Below are 17,200 nucleotides of genomic sequence, written 5' to 3'. Positions count from 1 at the left end.
GCAGAGAGAGAGAGAGGAGGAAGCAGGCTCCTTGCCAAGCAGAGAGCCCGATGTGGGGCTGGATCCCAGGACCCTGAGATCATGACCTGAGCCGAAAGCAGAGGCTTAACCCACTGAGCCACCCAGGTGCCCTCATTAACATTAATTTGAAGAGGAATATAAAAATATAAAATAAATAAGCAGAAACCTAAAGCATACTTTCTGTATATAATAATCATCAAAGAGAAAGATAAAAATATAGCTCTTATTAATTAATCAGAATGGGGAGCATTTTTTAAATCAAGGCTAATAGCACAGAAGAAACAAGGCAAAGATTCATTCATCAAAAGCAAGAAACAAATAAATACAGAGAAAAACATCAGCATCACTTAAAAGTAAGAATAGGAAAAAATACTCTATTCAGTAATTACCATGATATATTTAAAAAAAAAGATTTTATTTATTTATTTGACGGAGAGAGAGATCACAAGTAGGCAAAGAGGCAGGCAGAGTGAGAGGGGGAAGCAGGCTCTCTGCTCAGCGGAGACCCCGATGCAGGGCTCCATCCTAGGACCCTGAGATCATGACCTGAGCCGAAGGCAGAGGCTTAACCCACTGAGCCACCCAGGTGCCCCTGTATTTTTTTTTTTTTTTTAATTTTCCAATCCATCCTAAGTAGAGCCTAACAAAAAGTGGTTATCTACATATATGTCAAGACCCTAGGGTTTTAATTCCTTATATTTCTCTTTAAACTTAATACATGGGGAAAAGTTAAGAAACTATCAGGATTTGTTATGAAAGGTATGTCAGCGCCCACTTAAAATTTAGTAGCATGAATTTTTTCTCATATTTCTCATTTTTATATCTTTTGTTAATAGAAAAACTTTGTCTTCCTGCTTTTTAAAGTATATAAGTTCACAGCTCATAATAAGTTAAGTAAAACTTCACAAGTTAAGTAAATCCGTATCTTGCAATAATTTGGAAAATTGATTACAGGTATTAAGGCTCTGTTGTGTTTTTGCTAGTTATGGATATCAACAGAGCTGCCCCATGGCACAGATGAAATGGAGAGGAAAATATAGGCCATGAGTTTGATATTTCTTTCCCCTCCCTGCTCAATGTTATACCCAGAAGAACATGAAAGCATTCTAGTTTGTACTATGACCCTAAGATATGGCAATTACCACTTAAAAGAGTCCAAACATGACCAGTCTTTGCTTCTCCTTTCCTACTCATTCCCTAACAGAGGTATCAACAAAAGTCGCTCAAACAACCCAACAAAGAGAGAGATGCAAGTGCTCTGCTCCTTCCCTCACCACTTGATCAATAAGAGCTGACCATAATATTAATTAATTTTTTTAATAAGGAAACTTAATGTAATCAATGCTGACAGGGTAGAAGAGGTGATATTTTTAGGTATATTGCTATTAAAGGTTTATAGTACTTACCCATACAGAAAAAGAGGTGCCTTATCTTTATGATATTCCAAGACAGTTAACATGTTTTTAAACTTCATAAGCCAACTTCTAGCTCTTACATAAGTTGAAACATCATAAATACTCATGAATCTAACAGAGAAAAATATACATATATGTTAAAATAAAAATCAAGTGCTATACTTCTGGGTAATATAAAAAGGGAACTCCCTTTTATATTAAAATATATATTAAAAATACTCTGTCCTGAACCTCTGTATCGATCTATCGACCCACCCATGGTCATGTACAGGAAACCCCTGTTGCCTGTCCCTGGAACCATTCTTGACTTGACATAGAACATAATTAAAGTTTCTCCAGACCAGTTCTTTGGGGTTCAGAATCAAGCTCCCCTTTGTCATGCCTTCCCTAGCTCCAGCCTCTCCAAGGCCCTGAAGGCCCTACCCTTCCCAAACTTTAGGAACTGATGTTAGATCTCCCAGAGAGATTATCAGACTGCTGAAATGTTGACTACCACCTGGCAGGACTTCCTGTCATTGTTGCCCCCACAAACTTTGTCTTGGATCACCCATTAACGAATGCTTGCCAGGACTATGACCGGATACAGACATATCTCCAAGACACTTGAACTTTTCCCATCAAATTTAATTATATCTCCCAGGTCCATCAGAAGGATCAGTTCCTTCAAGCCTGGCTGCACCTGACTAATGGCAGGTTCCAGGCTTCCCTACCTACCCTATCCAGTAACTTAGTAAATATGATATAAAGAAAAGATAAATACAACAGCATATGAAATTACATAGGTTGTCTTTCATGGCTCCCCTAGTCTCTTATCTAATTACACTGTAGTCAGATCTTCCACCAGAATCTCCTAATGACACCAAAGTTATGGACCTTCTGGGGAAAAATGTAAATAAGTAAAAATAAGTAGATGGATGGATGGATGGATGGAATGATGGAGATAGGTGAAATAAATAGATTGATCAATCTGGATATTTAACTCTCAGTTTGATTTTTTTTCTACCATATACCCATTTGATTCTGGAAATAACAATTTAAGAAGTGTTATACTTACTTTCCTTGGATGGGGCAATAGCTTTTGCTTGCACCAATTAATATCCGGGCTGCCTCTACACTGAGGATTCCATCATAACACTGTTTTTCAAAGCTGCTCTAAACACACAATTTTCATAAAACCATTAAAAAGGACCAAAAAAATACATAACATAATATATTCTGCTTTACCTTCACATAGGCCTCATTATTATTATTGAATTCATTATAGGAAAATATACTTTTACCAGAAAAATCTTGTAGCAACAAAAACCCCCTAAATTCATTCAATTTAAATATTTACTGAATATTCGTTTTTTGCAAAGTCCTATCCTGGATGCAATAAAAGATACCAAGTTTCCTAGCTTCAGAAACTCAAAATCTGTACAAGTCAAAGAGTTTTCTTCAGTAATATAAATAGCATCATAGCATCATCTTTCTGCAGCAGGATGGTGCAAAGTATTAATTCAAAGGTTAACTAATCATCTCACCCTCTTAAAAAACTACCAAGAGAGAAAAGTAAATTGTGTTCTTTTGTTTCCTTTTTGCTAGGTTTATTGTGATATAGTTGACATATAACATTGTGTAAGTTTAAGGTGTACAGTGTGATGATTTGTACACTTGTATATATTGCAGAATGGTTACATGACAAGATTAGTTAACACGTCCATTACCTCACATAATTACAACTTTTTTGTGTGTGATTCTGTGTGATTTAAGATCCACTCTCTTAGCAACAATCAAGTATGTAATATAGAATTGTTATAGTCACCATGCTATATATTAGAGCCCCAGAACTTACTCATAACTTATAACAAAGTTTGTACACTTTGATTAATATCTCCTCCACTCCCCTACCTCCCAACCCCTGGAAACCACCATTTCGCTCTGTTTCTGTAAGTTTGGCTTTTTTTTTTTTTTTTAAGATTCCACACATACATGAAATCATACAGTATTTGTCTTTCTCTGTCTGACTTATGTTACCTAGCATAAGGTCCTCAAATCACAGATGGCTGTTCTGTGGTTGAATAATTCCATTAGATAGGTAGATGATAGATAGATAGATAGATAGATAGATAGATAGATAGATAGATAGATAATAGATAGATAGTTATAGATAGATAGATAGATAGATAGATAATAGATAACATTTTCTTTATTCATCCATCAGGGGACACTTAGGTTTTTTCCATGTCTTTGCTATTGTGAATAATGCTGAAAGAAACACAGAAGCACATGATCTCTTTGAGATCCTATTATCATTTCCTTCTGACATATACCAAAATGTGGGGTTGCTAAAGATATGATAGTTCCAGCTTTAATTCTTTGAGGAATGTTTATATCAATTTCTGTAGACAGTACCAATTTACATTCCTACCAACAGTGCACAAGAGTTTCCGTTTCTCCACATCCTAGCCAACATGTTATTTCCTGTGTTTGGGGGGAGAGTCAGTCTAACAGATGTGATGTGATATCTCGTTATACTTTTAAAGTTTTTATTTTGGTCACCCGGTAGTCATCACAAGTGCATTCCTTAATCTCCATCACCATTACGTTCATGTTCCCACCCACCTCCCCCCCAGTTTGTTCTCTACAGTTCTGTTCTTGGTTTGTCTCTCTCTCTATTTTCCCTTGGCTTGTTTTGTTTCTTAAATTCCACATATGAGTGAAATTATATGGTATTTGTCTCTCTCTGACTCACTTGCTTCACTGGCATTATCCTCTCCAGCTCCATCCACATCGTTGCAACGTTGTACCAATTCTTTATCCATTCACCAATTGATGGACACTTGGGCTGCTTCCATATCTTAGTTATTATAAATAATACTGCTATAAACATGGGAGTGCATGTATCCCTTTAAATTAGGGGTTTTGTATTCTTTGGGTAAATACCCAGTAGTGTGTTTCCTGGATTAGAGGGTGGTTTTATTTTTAACTTTTGAGGAACCTCCATACTGTTTTCCACAATGGTCACACCAGTTTGCATGCCCACCAACAGTGTAAGAGGGTTCCCCTTTCTCCACATCCTCACCAACACCTGTTGTTTCCCGTGTTGTTGATTTTAGCCATTCTGACAGGTGTAAGGGATATTTCTCTGTTGATTTGCATTTCCCTGATGATCAGTGATGATGAACATCTTTTCATGTGTCCGTTGCCAACTGTATGTCTTGTTTGGATAGATGTCTGTTTTCTGCCCATTTTTAAAAAAAAGATTTTATTTATTTATTTGACAGAGAGAGATGCAGAGAGAGGGAACACAAGCAGGGGTAGTGGGAGAGGAAGAAGCAGGCTTCCCGCCAATCAGGAAGCCTGACATGGGCCTCGAACCCAGGACCCTGGGATCATGACCTGAAACAAAAGCAGATGCTTAACGACTGAACCACCCAGGAGCCCTTCTGCCTATTTTTTAATTGGATTATTTGTTTTTTGGGGTGTTGAGTTTTATAAGTTCTTTATATTGGGGCACCTGGGTGGCTCAGTGGGTTAATCCTCTGCCTTTGGCTCAGGTCATGATCTCAGGGTCCTGGGATCAAGCCCTAGATTGGGCTCTCTGCTCAGTGGGGAACTTTTTCCCCCCACCCCTGTGTGCTGCTCTGCCTACTTGTGATCTCTGTCAAATAAATAAATAAAATCTTAAAAAAAAAAGTTCTTTATATATCTTGGATATTAACCCTTTATCAGATATGTCATTTGCAATATATCTTCTTCCATTCTGTAGGTTATCATTATAGTTTTGATTAGCATTTCCCTGATGATTAGTTGAATACCTTTACATGTGGTTGACCACATGTCTTCTTTGGAAAAATGTCTATTCAAGTTCTCTGCCTATTTTTAATCAGATTATTTGCATTTTTTTTTCTATTGACTTTTATGAGTTTCTTACATTTTTTGGATATTAACCTCTTACCTGACATATGGTTTGCAAATAATTTCTCCCATGCTATAGGTTGCCTTATCATTTTGTTGACTATATTACTGTCCAGAAGCTTTTTTAGTTGCAGTTGCTTCTGTTCCTTGTGTCTTGGGAAATATATTTTAAAAATTGGTTGTCAAGACCAATGTCAAGTACCTTTTTCTTTATGTTTTCTTCTAAGAGTTTTATGGTTTCAGTCTTATATCTAAATCTTTAATCCATTTTGAGTTAATTTTGTAAGTGGTGTAAGAGAGAGTTTCATTTTTTTTCTTTTGGGTGTGAATACCTAGTTTTCCCACAATTTATTGAAAACACTAACCTTTCCTCATTGATATTTTTCACTCTCCTGTCAAATACTAGTTGACCGCACATGCATGGGTTTATTTTGGGGTCTCAACTCTGTTCTGTTCTGTGTGTCTGTTTTTATGCCAGTACTATACTGTTTTGGTTACTATAGCTTTGTAGTATAATTTGAAATCAGGAAATGTGATGCCTCTAGCTCTGTTCTTTCTCAAAATTGTTTTGGCTCTTCAGGTTCTTTTGTGATTTCATACACATTTTTGGATTGTTTATTCTATTTTCGTGAAAAGGGCCATTGACATTTTGATAGAGATTGCATTGAATCTATAATGGCTTTAGGTAATATGGACATTTTAATAATAATGTTTCTGATCCATGAACATATCTTTCCACTTATTTGTGTCTTTTTCAGTAACTTTCATCAGTGTCACATAGTTTTCAGCCTATAGATCTTTCACCCCTTCTAAGTATTTTATTGGTTTTGATGCTATGTATATGGGATTATTTTCTTTAATTCTTTATCACTGAATGCATTGTTAATATACTTAAGTACAACTGATACAGGTATGTTGATTTTGTATTCTGCAACTTTACTGAATTCGTTAATTAGTTTTAACAGTTTTTTGGTGGACTCCTTAGGGTTTTCTCTTTTTTTAAGATTTTATTCATTTATTTGAGAGAGAGTGAGAGAATGAGAGAGCATGAGTTGGGGGAGGTGCGAAAGGAGAGGGAGAAGCAGACTCCCAGCTGAGTAGGGAGCCCCCTTCTGGGGTCCAAACCCAGGATACTGTGATCCTGGCCTGAGCCAAAGGCAGCCATTTAATCAACTGAGCCACCCAGGCGCCCCCTAGGGTTTTCTATATATAAGCCCATGTCATTTGCAAACAGTTTTATTCCTTCCTTTCTATTGCTCTGACTAGAACATTTAGTACTATGTTGAAAAGGAGTGGTAAGAGTGGACATCCTTGTCTTGTTTGTCATCTTGGAAGAAAGCTTTCAACTTTTCAGCCCTGAGTATAATGTTAGCTGTGGGTTTTTGCATATGGTCTTCATTATACTGAGGTATATTTCTTCTGTACACAATTCTGTACACAATTTGCTGAGAGTTTTTATCATGAAAGGGTGTGGGATTTTTTCTGCATCTATTGAGAAAATCGTATTATTTTTATCCTTCATTCTACCAATGTGGTATTTGACGGATTTGTAAGAGTCTCATGCTCTACCGACTGAGTTAGCCAGGAGCCCTTATTTGACTGATTTACAGATATTAAACCACCTTTGCATCGAAGGGATAAATCCCATTTTATCATGGTTCATAATCTTTTTTTTTTCTTTTTTAAAGGTTTTATTTATTTGACAGAGAGAGATCGATCACAAGTAGGCAGAGAGGCAGGCGGCGGAGGGGTGGGATGGAAGCAGGCTCCTTGCTGAGCGGAGAACCCGATGCAGGGGTCCATCCTAGGACCCTGAGATCACGACCTGGGCCAAAAGCAAAGGCGTAACCCACTAACCCACCCAGATGCCCCGGTTCATAATCCTTTTAATGTGCTGTTGAATTTCATTTGCTAGTATTGTGTTGAGAATTTTTGCATCTATATTTTTCAAGGGTATTGACTTTTATTTATCTTTTCTTGTAGTATCCTTATTTGAGTTTGGGAGTTCCCTTCTTTCAATATTTTGAAAGACTTTGAGAAGGATTGGCATAAATTTCTTCTTTAAAACATTTAGTAGGGAGGGTGCCTGGGTGGCTCAGCAGTTTAAGTGTCCAACTCTTGATTTTGGCTCAGGTCATGATCTCAGGGTCATGAAATTGAGCCCCATGTCAGGCTCCATCCATGCTCAGCAGGGAATCTGCTTAAGATTCTCTCCCTTTCTGTCTGCCCTTCCCCTGTTTGCTCTCTCTCTCTCTCTAAAATAAATAAATAAAAATCTTTTTTAAAAAAGGTTTATTAGAAGGATGTCTGAGTGGCTCAGGGGGTTAAGCTGCTGCCTTTAGCTCAGGTCATGATCCTAGGGTCCTGGGATAGAGTCCTACATCAGGCTCCTTACTCAGCAGGGAGCCTGCTTCTCTCTCTGCCTCTGCCTGCCACTTTGCCGGCTTGTATCCACTCTCTCTGACAAATAAATAAATAAAATCTTTAAAAAAAATGTTTATTAGAGTTCACCAGTAAAACCATCTAGTCCTATGCTTTTCTTTGTTGGGAGGTTTTTATTTTTGATATTATTTAAATTTGAGTTAGTTAACACATAGTGTAATATTAGTTTCAGGAGTAGAATTTAGTGATTCATCAGTTGCATATAACCCCTAATGCTCATCCCAACAAATGTTCTCTTTAATGACCATCACACATTTGTCCCATCCCCGTACCCACCTCCCCTCCAGCAAACCTGTTTGTTCTCTATAGTTAGAAGTCTTTTATGGTTGTCTCCCTATCTGTTCTTATTTTTCCTTCCCTTCCTCTATGTTCATCTGTTTGGTTTCTTAAATTCCACATATGAGTGAAATCATATATTTGTCTTTCTCTGACTGACTTATTTCACTCAGCATAATACACTCTAGCACCATCCACATCATTGCCAAGGGCAAGATTTCATTCTTTTTGATGGCTGAGTAATATTCCATTGTGTATGTATATACATTTTCTTTATCCATTCATCAGTTGATGGACACTGGGACTCTTTCCATAATTTGGCTATTGTGGACATTGGTGCTATAAATACTGGGGTGCATGTACCCCTTCAAATCAGCATTTTTGTATTCTTTGGGTAAATACCTAGTAGTTCAATTGCTGGGTCATAGGGTAGTTCTATTTTTAACTTTGTGAGGAACTTCCATACTGTTTTCCAGATGACTGTACCAGTTTGCAGTCCCACCAACTGTGCAAAAGAGTTCCTCTTCCTCCACATCCTCACCAACATCTGTTGTTTTCTGAGTTGTTAATTTTTAGTCTTTCTGACAGGTGTGAGATAGTATCTCATTGTGATTTTGATTTGTATTTCCCTGATGATGTGTGAAGTTGAGCATTTTTTCATGTGTCTGTTAGCCATCTGTATGTCTTCTTTGGAGAAATGTCTGTTGACCTCTTCTGCCCATTTCTTAACTGGATCATTTATTGGGGAGGGTGTTGATTTTGATAAATTCTTTATTTTTTTAAAAGATTTTATTTATTTGTCAGAGAGAGGGAGCGAGATTGTGAGCACAAGCAGGGAGAGCAGCAGGCAGTGGGAGAAGCAGGCTCCCTGCTGAGCAAGGAGGCTGATGCAGGACTTGATTCCAGGACACTGGGATCATGACCCGAGCCAAAGGCAGATGCCTTAACTGACTGAGCCACCCAGGTGTCCTGATTTTGATGAATTCTTTTTTTTTTTTTTAAGATTTTATTTATTTATTTGACAGAGAGATCACAAGCAGGCAGAGAGGCAGGCAGAGAGAGAGGAGGAAGCAGGCTCCCTGCTGAGCAGAGAGCCCGATGCGGGGCTCTATCCCAGGACTCCGAGACCATGACCTGAGCCGAAGGCAGCGGCTTAACCCATTGAGCCACCCAGGCGCCCCCCGATTTTGATGAATTCTTTATAGATTTTGTACACTAACCCTTTATCAGATATGTCATTTGCAAATGTCTCCTTCCATTCTGTCAGTTGCCTTTTAGTTTTGTTGCTTATTTCCTTCACTGTGCAGAAACTTTTTATCTTGATGAAGTCCCAATAGTTCATTTTTGCTTTTGTTTCCCTTGCTTCTGATGATGTGTCTAGTAAGAATTTGCTACAGCCAAAGTCAAAGAGATTTCTGCTTTTGTTCTCCTTTAGGATCTTGATAGTTTCTTGTCTCACATTTAGGTCTTTCATCCATTTTGAAGTTATTTTTGTGTATGGTGTAAAAAAGTGGCCCAGTTTTGTTCTTTTGCATGTTGCTGTCCAGTTTTCCCCAAACCACTTGTTGAAGATACTGTATTTTCTCCATTGGATATTCTTTTCTGCTTTGTCAAAGATTGGCTAACCACAGAGTCATGGGTCCATTTCTGGGTTCAGTATTCTGTTCCATTGCTCTATGTGCCTGTTTTGTGCCAGTACCATACTGTCTTGATGATTACAGCTTTGTAACAGAGCTTGAAGTCTGGGATTGTGATGCCTCCAGCTTTGCTTTTCTTTCTCAACATTATTTTGGCTATCTGGAGACTTTTGTAGTTCCATACAAATTTTAGGATTGTTTGTTTTAGTTCTGTGAAAAATGCTAGTGTTATTTTGATTGGGATTGCACTGAATGTGTAGATTGTTTTGGGCGGGAGAGACATTTTAACAATGTTCTTCCAATCCATGAGCATGGAATGCTTTTCCATTTCTTTGTGTCTTCCTCAATTTCTTTCATAAGTTTTCTATAGTTTTCAGAGTACAGATCTTTTCCCTCTTTGGTTGGGTTTATTCTTAGGTATCTTATGGTTTTTTTGTGCAATTGTAAATGGGATTGATTTCTTGATTTCTCCTTCTGCTATTTCATTATTTGTGCATAGAAAGACAATGGATTTCTGTACATTGATTTTATAGCCCGTGACTTTGCTGAATTCACGAATCCCTTTTAGCAATTCTTTGGTGGAGTCTTTCAGGTTTTCTACATAGAGTTTCATGTCATCTGGAAAGACTGAAAGTTTGAAAATTTGACTTTTTCCTTGCCAATTTGGGCGATTTTAATTTTTTTTTGGGGGGGGGGGTCTGATTGCTGAGGCAAGGACTTCCAGTACTATGTTGAACAACAGTGGTGAGAGAGGACATCCCTGTCGTGTTCCTGATCTTAGGGGAAAAGGTCTCAGTTTTTCCCCATTAAGTATGATATTAGCTGTGGGTCTTCTGTATATGGCCTTTATGATGTTGAGGTATATTCCTTCTATCCTTACTTTCTTCAGGGTTTTTATCAAGAAAGGATGCTGTAGGGGTATCTGGGTGGCTCAATCAGTTAAGCATCTGCCTTCAGCTCAGTTCATGATCTCAGGGTCTTGGTATTGAGCCCCACGTCTGGCTCTCTGCTCAGTGGGGAGCCTGCTTCTCCCTCTCCTTCTGCTGTTCCCCCATCCCTTCTTGTGCTCTCTCACTCTCAAATAAGTAAATATATATATATATATATATATATATATATATATATATATATTTTTTTTTTTTTTTTTTTTTTTAAGAAGAAAGGGCACCAGGGTGGCTCAGTCATTAAGTGTCCACGGTCCTGGGATCCAGCCCCACATCCAGCTCCATTTGGTGGGACCTGCTCTTCCCTTTCCCACTCCCCCTGCTTGTGTTCCCTCTCTTGCTGTCTCTCTGACAAATAATTTTTAAAAAGAAATAAATAAAAACAAAAATGAAAGTATGCTGTATTTTGTCAAATTTTTTTCTGCATCTATTAAGAGGATCATGGGAGGTTTTTGTTATTAATTCAATCTCCTTACTCATTATTGATCAGCTGAGATTTTCTACTTTTTTTATGATTCAGTCTTGGTAGACTCTAAATTTCTAGGAATTTATCTATTTCATCTAGGTTATCTAGTTCTTCGGCTTACATCTCTTCATAGTAACCTCTTAAAATCATTTGTATTTCCGTGATGTCAGTTTGTATTGTCTCTACTTTTTTATAATTTTGAGTTCTCATTCTTTATTGATTATTCTAGTTAAGTTTTGGCAATTTTGCTTATACTTCCGAAAGCCAACACTTAATTTCATTAATTTTTTTCCCATTATCTTTCTAGTCTTTATTTCATTTATTTATACTTGAAGATTTATTATATCCTTCTTTCTATTAACTTTAGCCCCACAAAAATGGGCCCAAAAAACAAATTGTTATTTTTCCTAATTTCTTGATGTGTGATGTTAGATAGTTATTTCAGGTCTTCCTTTTTTCTTAATGTAGGTATTTATCACTATAAATTTCCCTCTTAAAACTGCATTTCCAGCATCCTGTAAGTTTTGATACATTGTGTTTTCATTTTCATTTGTCAAGATATTTTCTAACTTCCCTTTTGATTTCTTCCTTGATCCATTGGTTGTTCAGGAGTGTGTTGTCTAATTTCCATGCATTTGTGAATTTTTCAGTTTTCTTCCTGTTATTGATTTCTAGTTTTACACTATTTTTACCATTGATTTCTAGTTTTATGCCATCTTTATAATGATATAAAGAAAAAGATTTTTTAAAAAGATTTTATTTATTTATTTGACAGATAGAGATCAGAAGTAGGCAGAGAGGCAGGCAGAGAGAGAGGAGGAACAGGCTCCCTGCTGAGTAGAGAGCCCAATGTGGGACTCGATCCCAGGACCCTGAGATCATGACCTGAGCCGAAGGCAGAGGCTTAAGCCACTGAGCCACCCAGACACCCCAAGAAAAAGACTCTTGATATAATTTCAACCTTCTTGGATTTGATAAGGCTTGCTTTGTGACCCACCATATGATCTATCGTGGAGAATGTCCCATGTGAACTTAAGAAGAATATGTATTTTAGTGTATTGAATGGAATGTTCTAAATATGTCTGTCAGTCTATTTGATCTGTAAGTATTATTCAGATCCACTGTTTCCCTGTTAATTTTCTGTTCGTATTATCTAGCCATTGTTGAAACTGGGATGTTGAAGTCCTTTACTATAATTTTATTGCTATCTATTTTTCAAGAATCTTCAGTTTTGTTAATATTTGTTTGAAATATTTAGATACTCTAGTGGTAGGGATATATATTTACAGATGTTATATCTTCTTGATATATTTGTGTTTTTTTTTAATTTTATTTTTTATAAACATATATTTTTATCCCCAGGGGTACAGGTCTGTGAATCGCCAGGTTTACACACTTCACAGCACTCACCATAGCACATACCCTCCCCAATGTCCATAACCCCACCCCCCCTCTCCCAACCCCCCTCCCCCCATCAACCCTCAGTTTGTTTTGTGAGATTAAGAGTCACTTATGGTTTGTCTCCCTCCCAATCCCATCTTGTTACATTTATTCTTCTCCTACCCCCTTAACCCCCCATGTCGCATCTCCTCTCCCTCATATCAGGGAGATCATATGATAGTTGTCTTTCTCCGATTGACTTATTTCGCTAAGCATGATACCCTCTAGTTCCATCCACGTCGTCGCAAATGGCAAGATTTCATTTCTTTTGATGGCTGCATAGTATTCCATTGTGTATATATACCACATCTTCTTTATCCATTCGTCTGTTGATGGACATCTAGGTTCTTTCCATAGTTTGGCTATTGTAGACATTGCTGCTATAAACATTTGGGTGCACGTGCCCCTTCGGATCACTACGTTTGTATCTTTAGGGTAAATACCCAGTAGTGCAATTGCTGGGTCATAGGGTAGTTCTATTTTCAACATTTTGAGGAACCTCCATGCTGTTTTCCAGAGTGGTTGCACCAGCTTGCATTCCCACCAACAGTGTAGGAGGGTTCCCCTTTCTCCGCATCCTCCCCAGCATCTGTCATTTCCTGACTTGTTAATTTTAGCCATTCTGACTGGTGTGAGGTGATCTCATTGTGGTTTTGATTTGTATTTCCCTAATGCCGAGTGATATGGAGCACTTTTTCATGTGTCTGTTGGCCATCTGGATGTCTTCTTTGCAGAAATGTCTGTTCATGTCCTCTGCCCATTTCTTGATTGGATTATTTGTTCTTTGGGTGTTGAGTTTGCTAAGTTTTTTATAGATTTTAGACACTAGCCCTTTATCTGATATGTCATTTGCAAATATCTTCTCCCATTCTGTCAGTTGTCTTTTGGTTTTGTTCACTGTTTCCTTTGCTGTGCAAAAGCTTTTGATCTTGATAAAGTCCCAATAGTTCATTTTTGCCCTTGCTTCCCTTGCCTTTGGCGATGTTCCTAGGAAGATGTTGCTGCGGCTGACGTCGAAGAGGTTGTTGCCTGTGTTCTCCTCAAGGATTTTGATGGATTCCTTTCTCACATTGAGGTCCTTCATCCATTTTGAGTCTATTTTCGTGTGTGGTGTAAGGAAATGATCCAATTTCATTTTTCTGCATGTGGCTGTCCAATTTTCCCAACACCATTTATTGAAGAGGCTGTCTTTTTTCCATTGGACATTCTTTCCTGCTTTGTCGAAGATGAGTTGACCATAGAGTTGAGGGTCTATTTCTGGGCTCTTTATTCTGTTCCATTGATCTATGTGTCTGTTTTTGTGCCAGTACCATGCTGTCTTGATGATGACAGCTTTGTAATAGAGCTTGAAGTCCGGAATTGTGATGCCACCAACTTTGGCTTTCTTTTTCAATATTCCTTTGGCTATTCGAGGTCTTTTCTGGTTCCATATGAATTTTAGGATGATTTGTTCCATTTCTTTGAAAAAAATGGATGGTACTTTGATAGGAATTGCATTAAATGTGTAGATTGCTTTAGGTAGCATAGACATTTTCACAATATTTATTCTTCTAATCCAGGAGCATGGAACATTTTTCCATTTCTTTGTGTCTTCCTCAATTTCTGTCATGAGTACTTTATGGTTTTCTGTGTATAGATTCTTAGTCTCTTTGGTTAGGTTTATTCCTAGGTATCTTATAGTTTTGGGTGCAATTGTAAATGGGATTGACTCCTTAATTTCTCTTTCTTCTGTCTTGTTGTTGGTGTAGAGAAATGCAACTGATTTCTGTGCATTGATTTTATATCCTGACACTTTACTGAATTCCTGTACAAGTTCTAGCAGTTTTGGAGTGGAGTCTTTTGGGTTTTCCACATAGAGTATCATATCATCTGCGAAGAGTGATAGTTTGACTTCTTCTTTGCCGATTTGGATGCCTTTAATTTCCTTTTGTTGTCTGATTGCTGAGGCTAGGACTTCTAGTACTATGTTGAATAGCAGTGGTGATAACGGACATCCCTGCCATGTTCCTGACCTTAGGGGAAAAGCTTTCAGTTTTTCTCCATTGAGAATGATATTTGCGGTGGGTTTTTCATAGATGGCTTTGATAATATTGAGGTATGTGCCGTCTATCCCTACACTTTGAAGAGTTTTGATCAGGAAGGGATGCTGTACTTTGTCAAATGCTTTTTCAGCATCTATTGAGAGTATCATATGGTTCTTGTTCTTTCTTTTATTAATGTGTTGTATCACATTGATTGATTTGCGGATGTTGAACCAACCTTGCAGCCCTGGAATAAATCCAACTTGGTCGTGGTGAATAATCCTTTTAGTGTACTGTTGAATCCTATTGGCTAGTATTTTGGTGAGAATTTTTGCATCTGTGTTCATCAAGGATATTGGTCTGTAGTTCTCTTTTTTGATGGGATCCTTGTCTGGTTTTGGGATCAAGGTGATGCTGGCCTCATAAAATGAGTTTGGAAGTTTTCCTTCAATTTCTATTTTTTGGAACAGTTTCAGGAGAATAGGAATTAATTCTTCTTTAAATGTTTGGTAGAATTCCCCCGGGAAGCCATCTGGCCCTGGGCTTTTGTTTGTTTGGAGATTTTTGATGACTGTTTCAATCTCCTTACTGGTTATGGGTCTGTTCAGGCTTTCCATTTCTTCCTGGTTCAGTTGTGGTAGTTTATATGTCTCTAGGAATGCATCCATTTCTTCCAGATTGTCAAATTTGTTGGCGTAGAGTTGCTCATAGTCTGTTCTTATAATTGTCTGTATTTCTTTGGTATTCGTTGTGATCTCTCCTCTTTCATTCATGATTTTATTTATTTGGGTCCTTTCTCTTTTCTTTTTGATAAGTCTGGCCAGGGGTTTATCAATCTTATTAATTCTTTCAAAGAACCAGCTCCTCGTTTCGTTGATTTGTTCTATTGTTTTTTTGGTTTCTATTTCATTGATTTCTGCTCTGATCTTTATGATTTCTCTTCTCCTGCTGGGTTTAGGGTTTCTTTCTTGTTCTTTCTCCAGCTCCTTTAGGTGTAGGGTTAGGTTGTGTACCTGAGACCTTTCTTTTTTCTTGAGAAAGGCTTGTACCGCTATATATTTTCCTCTCAGGACTGCCTTTGTTTTGTCCCACAGATTCTGAACCGTTGTGTTTTCATTATCATTTGTTTCCATAAATTTTTTCATTTCTTCTTTAATTTCCTGGTTGACCCATTCATTCTTTAGAAGGATGCTGTTTAGGGCGCCTGGGTGGCTCAGTGGGTTAAGCCGCTGCCTTCGGCTCAGGTCATGATCCCAGGTCCTGGGTTCGAGCCCCACATCGGGCTTTCTGCTCAGCGGGGAGCCTGCTTCCTCCTCTCTCTCTGCCTGCCTCTCTGCCTACTTGTGATTTCTCTCTGTCAAATAAATAAATAAAATCTTAAAAAAAAAAAAAAAGAAGGATGCTGTTTAGTCTCCATGTATTTGGGTTCTTTTCAAATTTCCTCTTGTGATTGAGTTCTAGCTTCAGAGCATTGTGGTCTGAAAATATGCAGGGAATGATCCCAATCTTTTGATACCGGTTGAGACTTGATTTAGGACCAAGAATGTGATCTATTCTGGAGAATGTTCCATGTGCACTAGAGAAGAATGTGTATTCTGTTGCTTTGGGATGAAATGTTCTGAATATATCTGTGATGTCCATCTGGTCCAGTGTGTCATTTAAGGCCTTTATTTCCTTGTTGATCTTTTGCTTGGATGATCTGTCCATTTCAGTGAGGGGAGTGTTAAAATCCCCTACTATTATTGTATTATTGTCGACGTGTTTCTTTGATTTTGTTATTAATTGGTTTATATAGTTGGCTGCTCCCACGTTAGGGGCATAGATATTTAAAATTGTTAGATCTTCTTGTTGGACAGTTCCTTTGAATATGATATAGTGTCCTTCCTCATCTCTTATTATAGTCTTTGGCTTAAAATCTAATTGATCTGCTATAAGGATTGCCACTCCTGCTTTCTTCTGATGTCCATTAGCATGGTAAATTCTTTTCCACCCCCTCACTTTAAACCTGGAGGTGTCTTTGGGTTTAAGATGAGTTCCTTGTAGGCAACATATAGATGGGTTTTGTTTTTTTATCCATTCTGATACCCTGTGTCTTTTGATTGGGGCATTTAGCCCATTAACATTCAGGGTAAGTATTGAGAGATATGAATTTAGTGCCATTGTATTGCCTGTAAGGTGACTGTTATTGTATATTGTCTCTGTTTCTTTCTGATCTACTACTTTTAGGGTCTCTCTTTGCTTAGAGGAGCCCTTTCAATATTTCCTGTAGAGCTGGTTTGGTGTTTGCAAATTCTTTCAGTTTTTGTTTGTCCTGTAAGCTTTTAATCTCTCCTTCTATTTTTAATGATAGCCTAGCTGGATATAGTATTCTTGGCTGCATGTTTTTCTCATTTAGTACCCTGAATATATCATGCCAGCTCTTTCTGGCCTGCCAGGTCTCTGTGGATAAGTCTGCTGCCAATCTAATATTTTTACCATTGTACGTTACAGACTTCTTTTCCCGGGCTGCTTTCAGGATCTTTTCTTTGTCACTAAGACTTGTAAATTTTACTATTAGGTGACGGGGTGTGGACCTATTCTTATTGATTTTGAGGGGGGTTCTCTGAACCTCCTGGATTTTGATGCTTGTTCCCTTTGC

The 17,200-nt window shown here is 37.8% G+C and overlaps 1 protein-coding gene across 4 annotated transcripts in view; it reads right to left on the bottom strand.

Moving 5' to 3' along the window:
- SLC9C2 (solute carrier family 9 member C2 (putative)) overlaps nucleotides 1-17,200 on the bottom strand; it is a 111,533-nt gene that overhangs the window by 41,840 nt on the left and 52,493 nt on the right. For all 4 annotated transcript variants that reach the window (XM_047704986.1, XM_047704989.1, XM_047704988.1 and 1 more), the window contains exons 14-15: nucleotides 2,491-2,588; nucleotides 1,428-1,547 (exon numbers count right to left, since the gene is read on the bottom strand). In XM_047704986.1, the coding sequence (XP_047560942.1) occupies nucleotides 1,428-1,547; nucleotides 2,491-2,588 (218 nt within the window). The remainder of the gene's footprint in view (nucleotides 1-1,427; nucleotides 1,548-2,490; nucleotides 2,589-17,200) is intronic.

This window comes from Lutra lutra, chromosome 15 (genome assembly GCF_902655055.1).
Source record: "Lutra lutra chromosome 15, mLutLut1.2, whole genome shotgun sequence".
NCBI classification, from domain to species: Eukaryota; Metazoa; Chordata; class Mammalia; order Carnivora; family Mustelidae; genus Lutra; species Lutra lutra.
The sequence above is the reverse complement of the archived record's forward strand: the minus strand, read 5'-3'. Positions and strand labels throughout refer to the sequence as shown.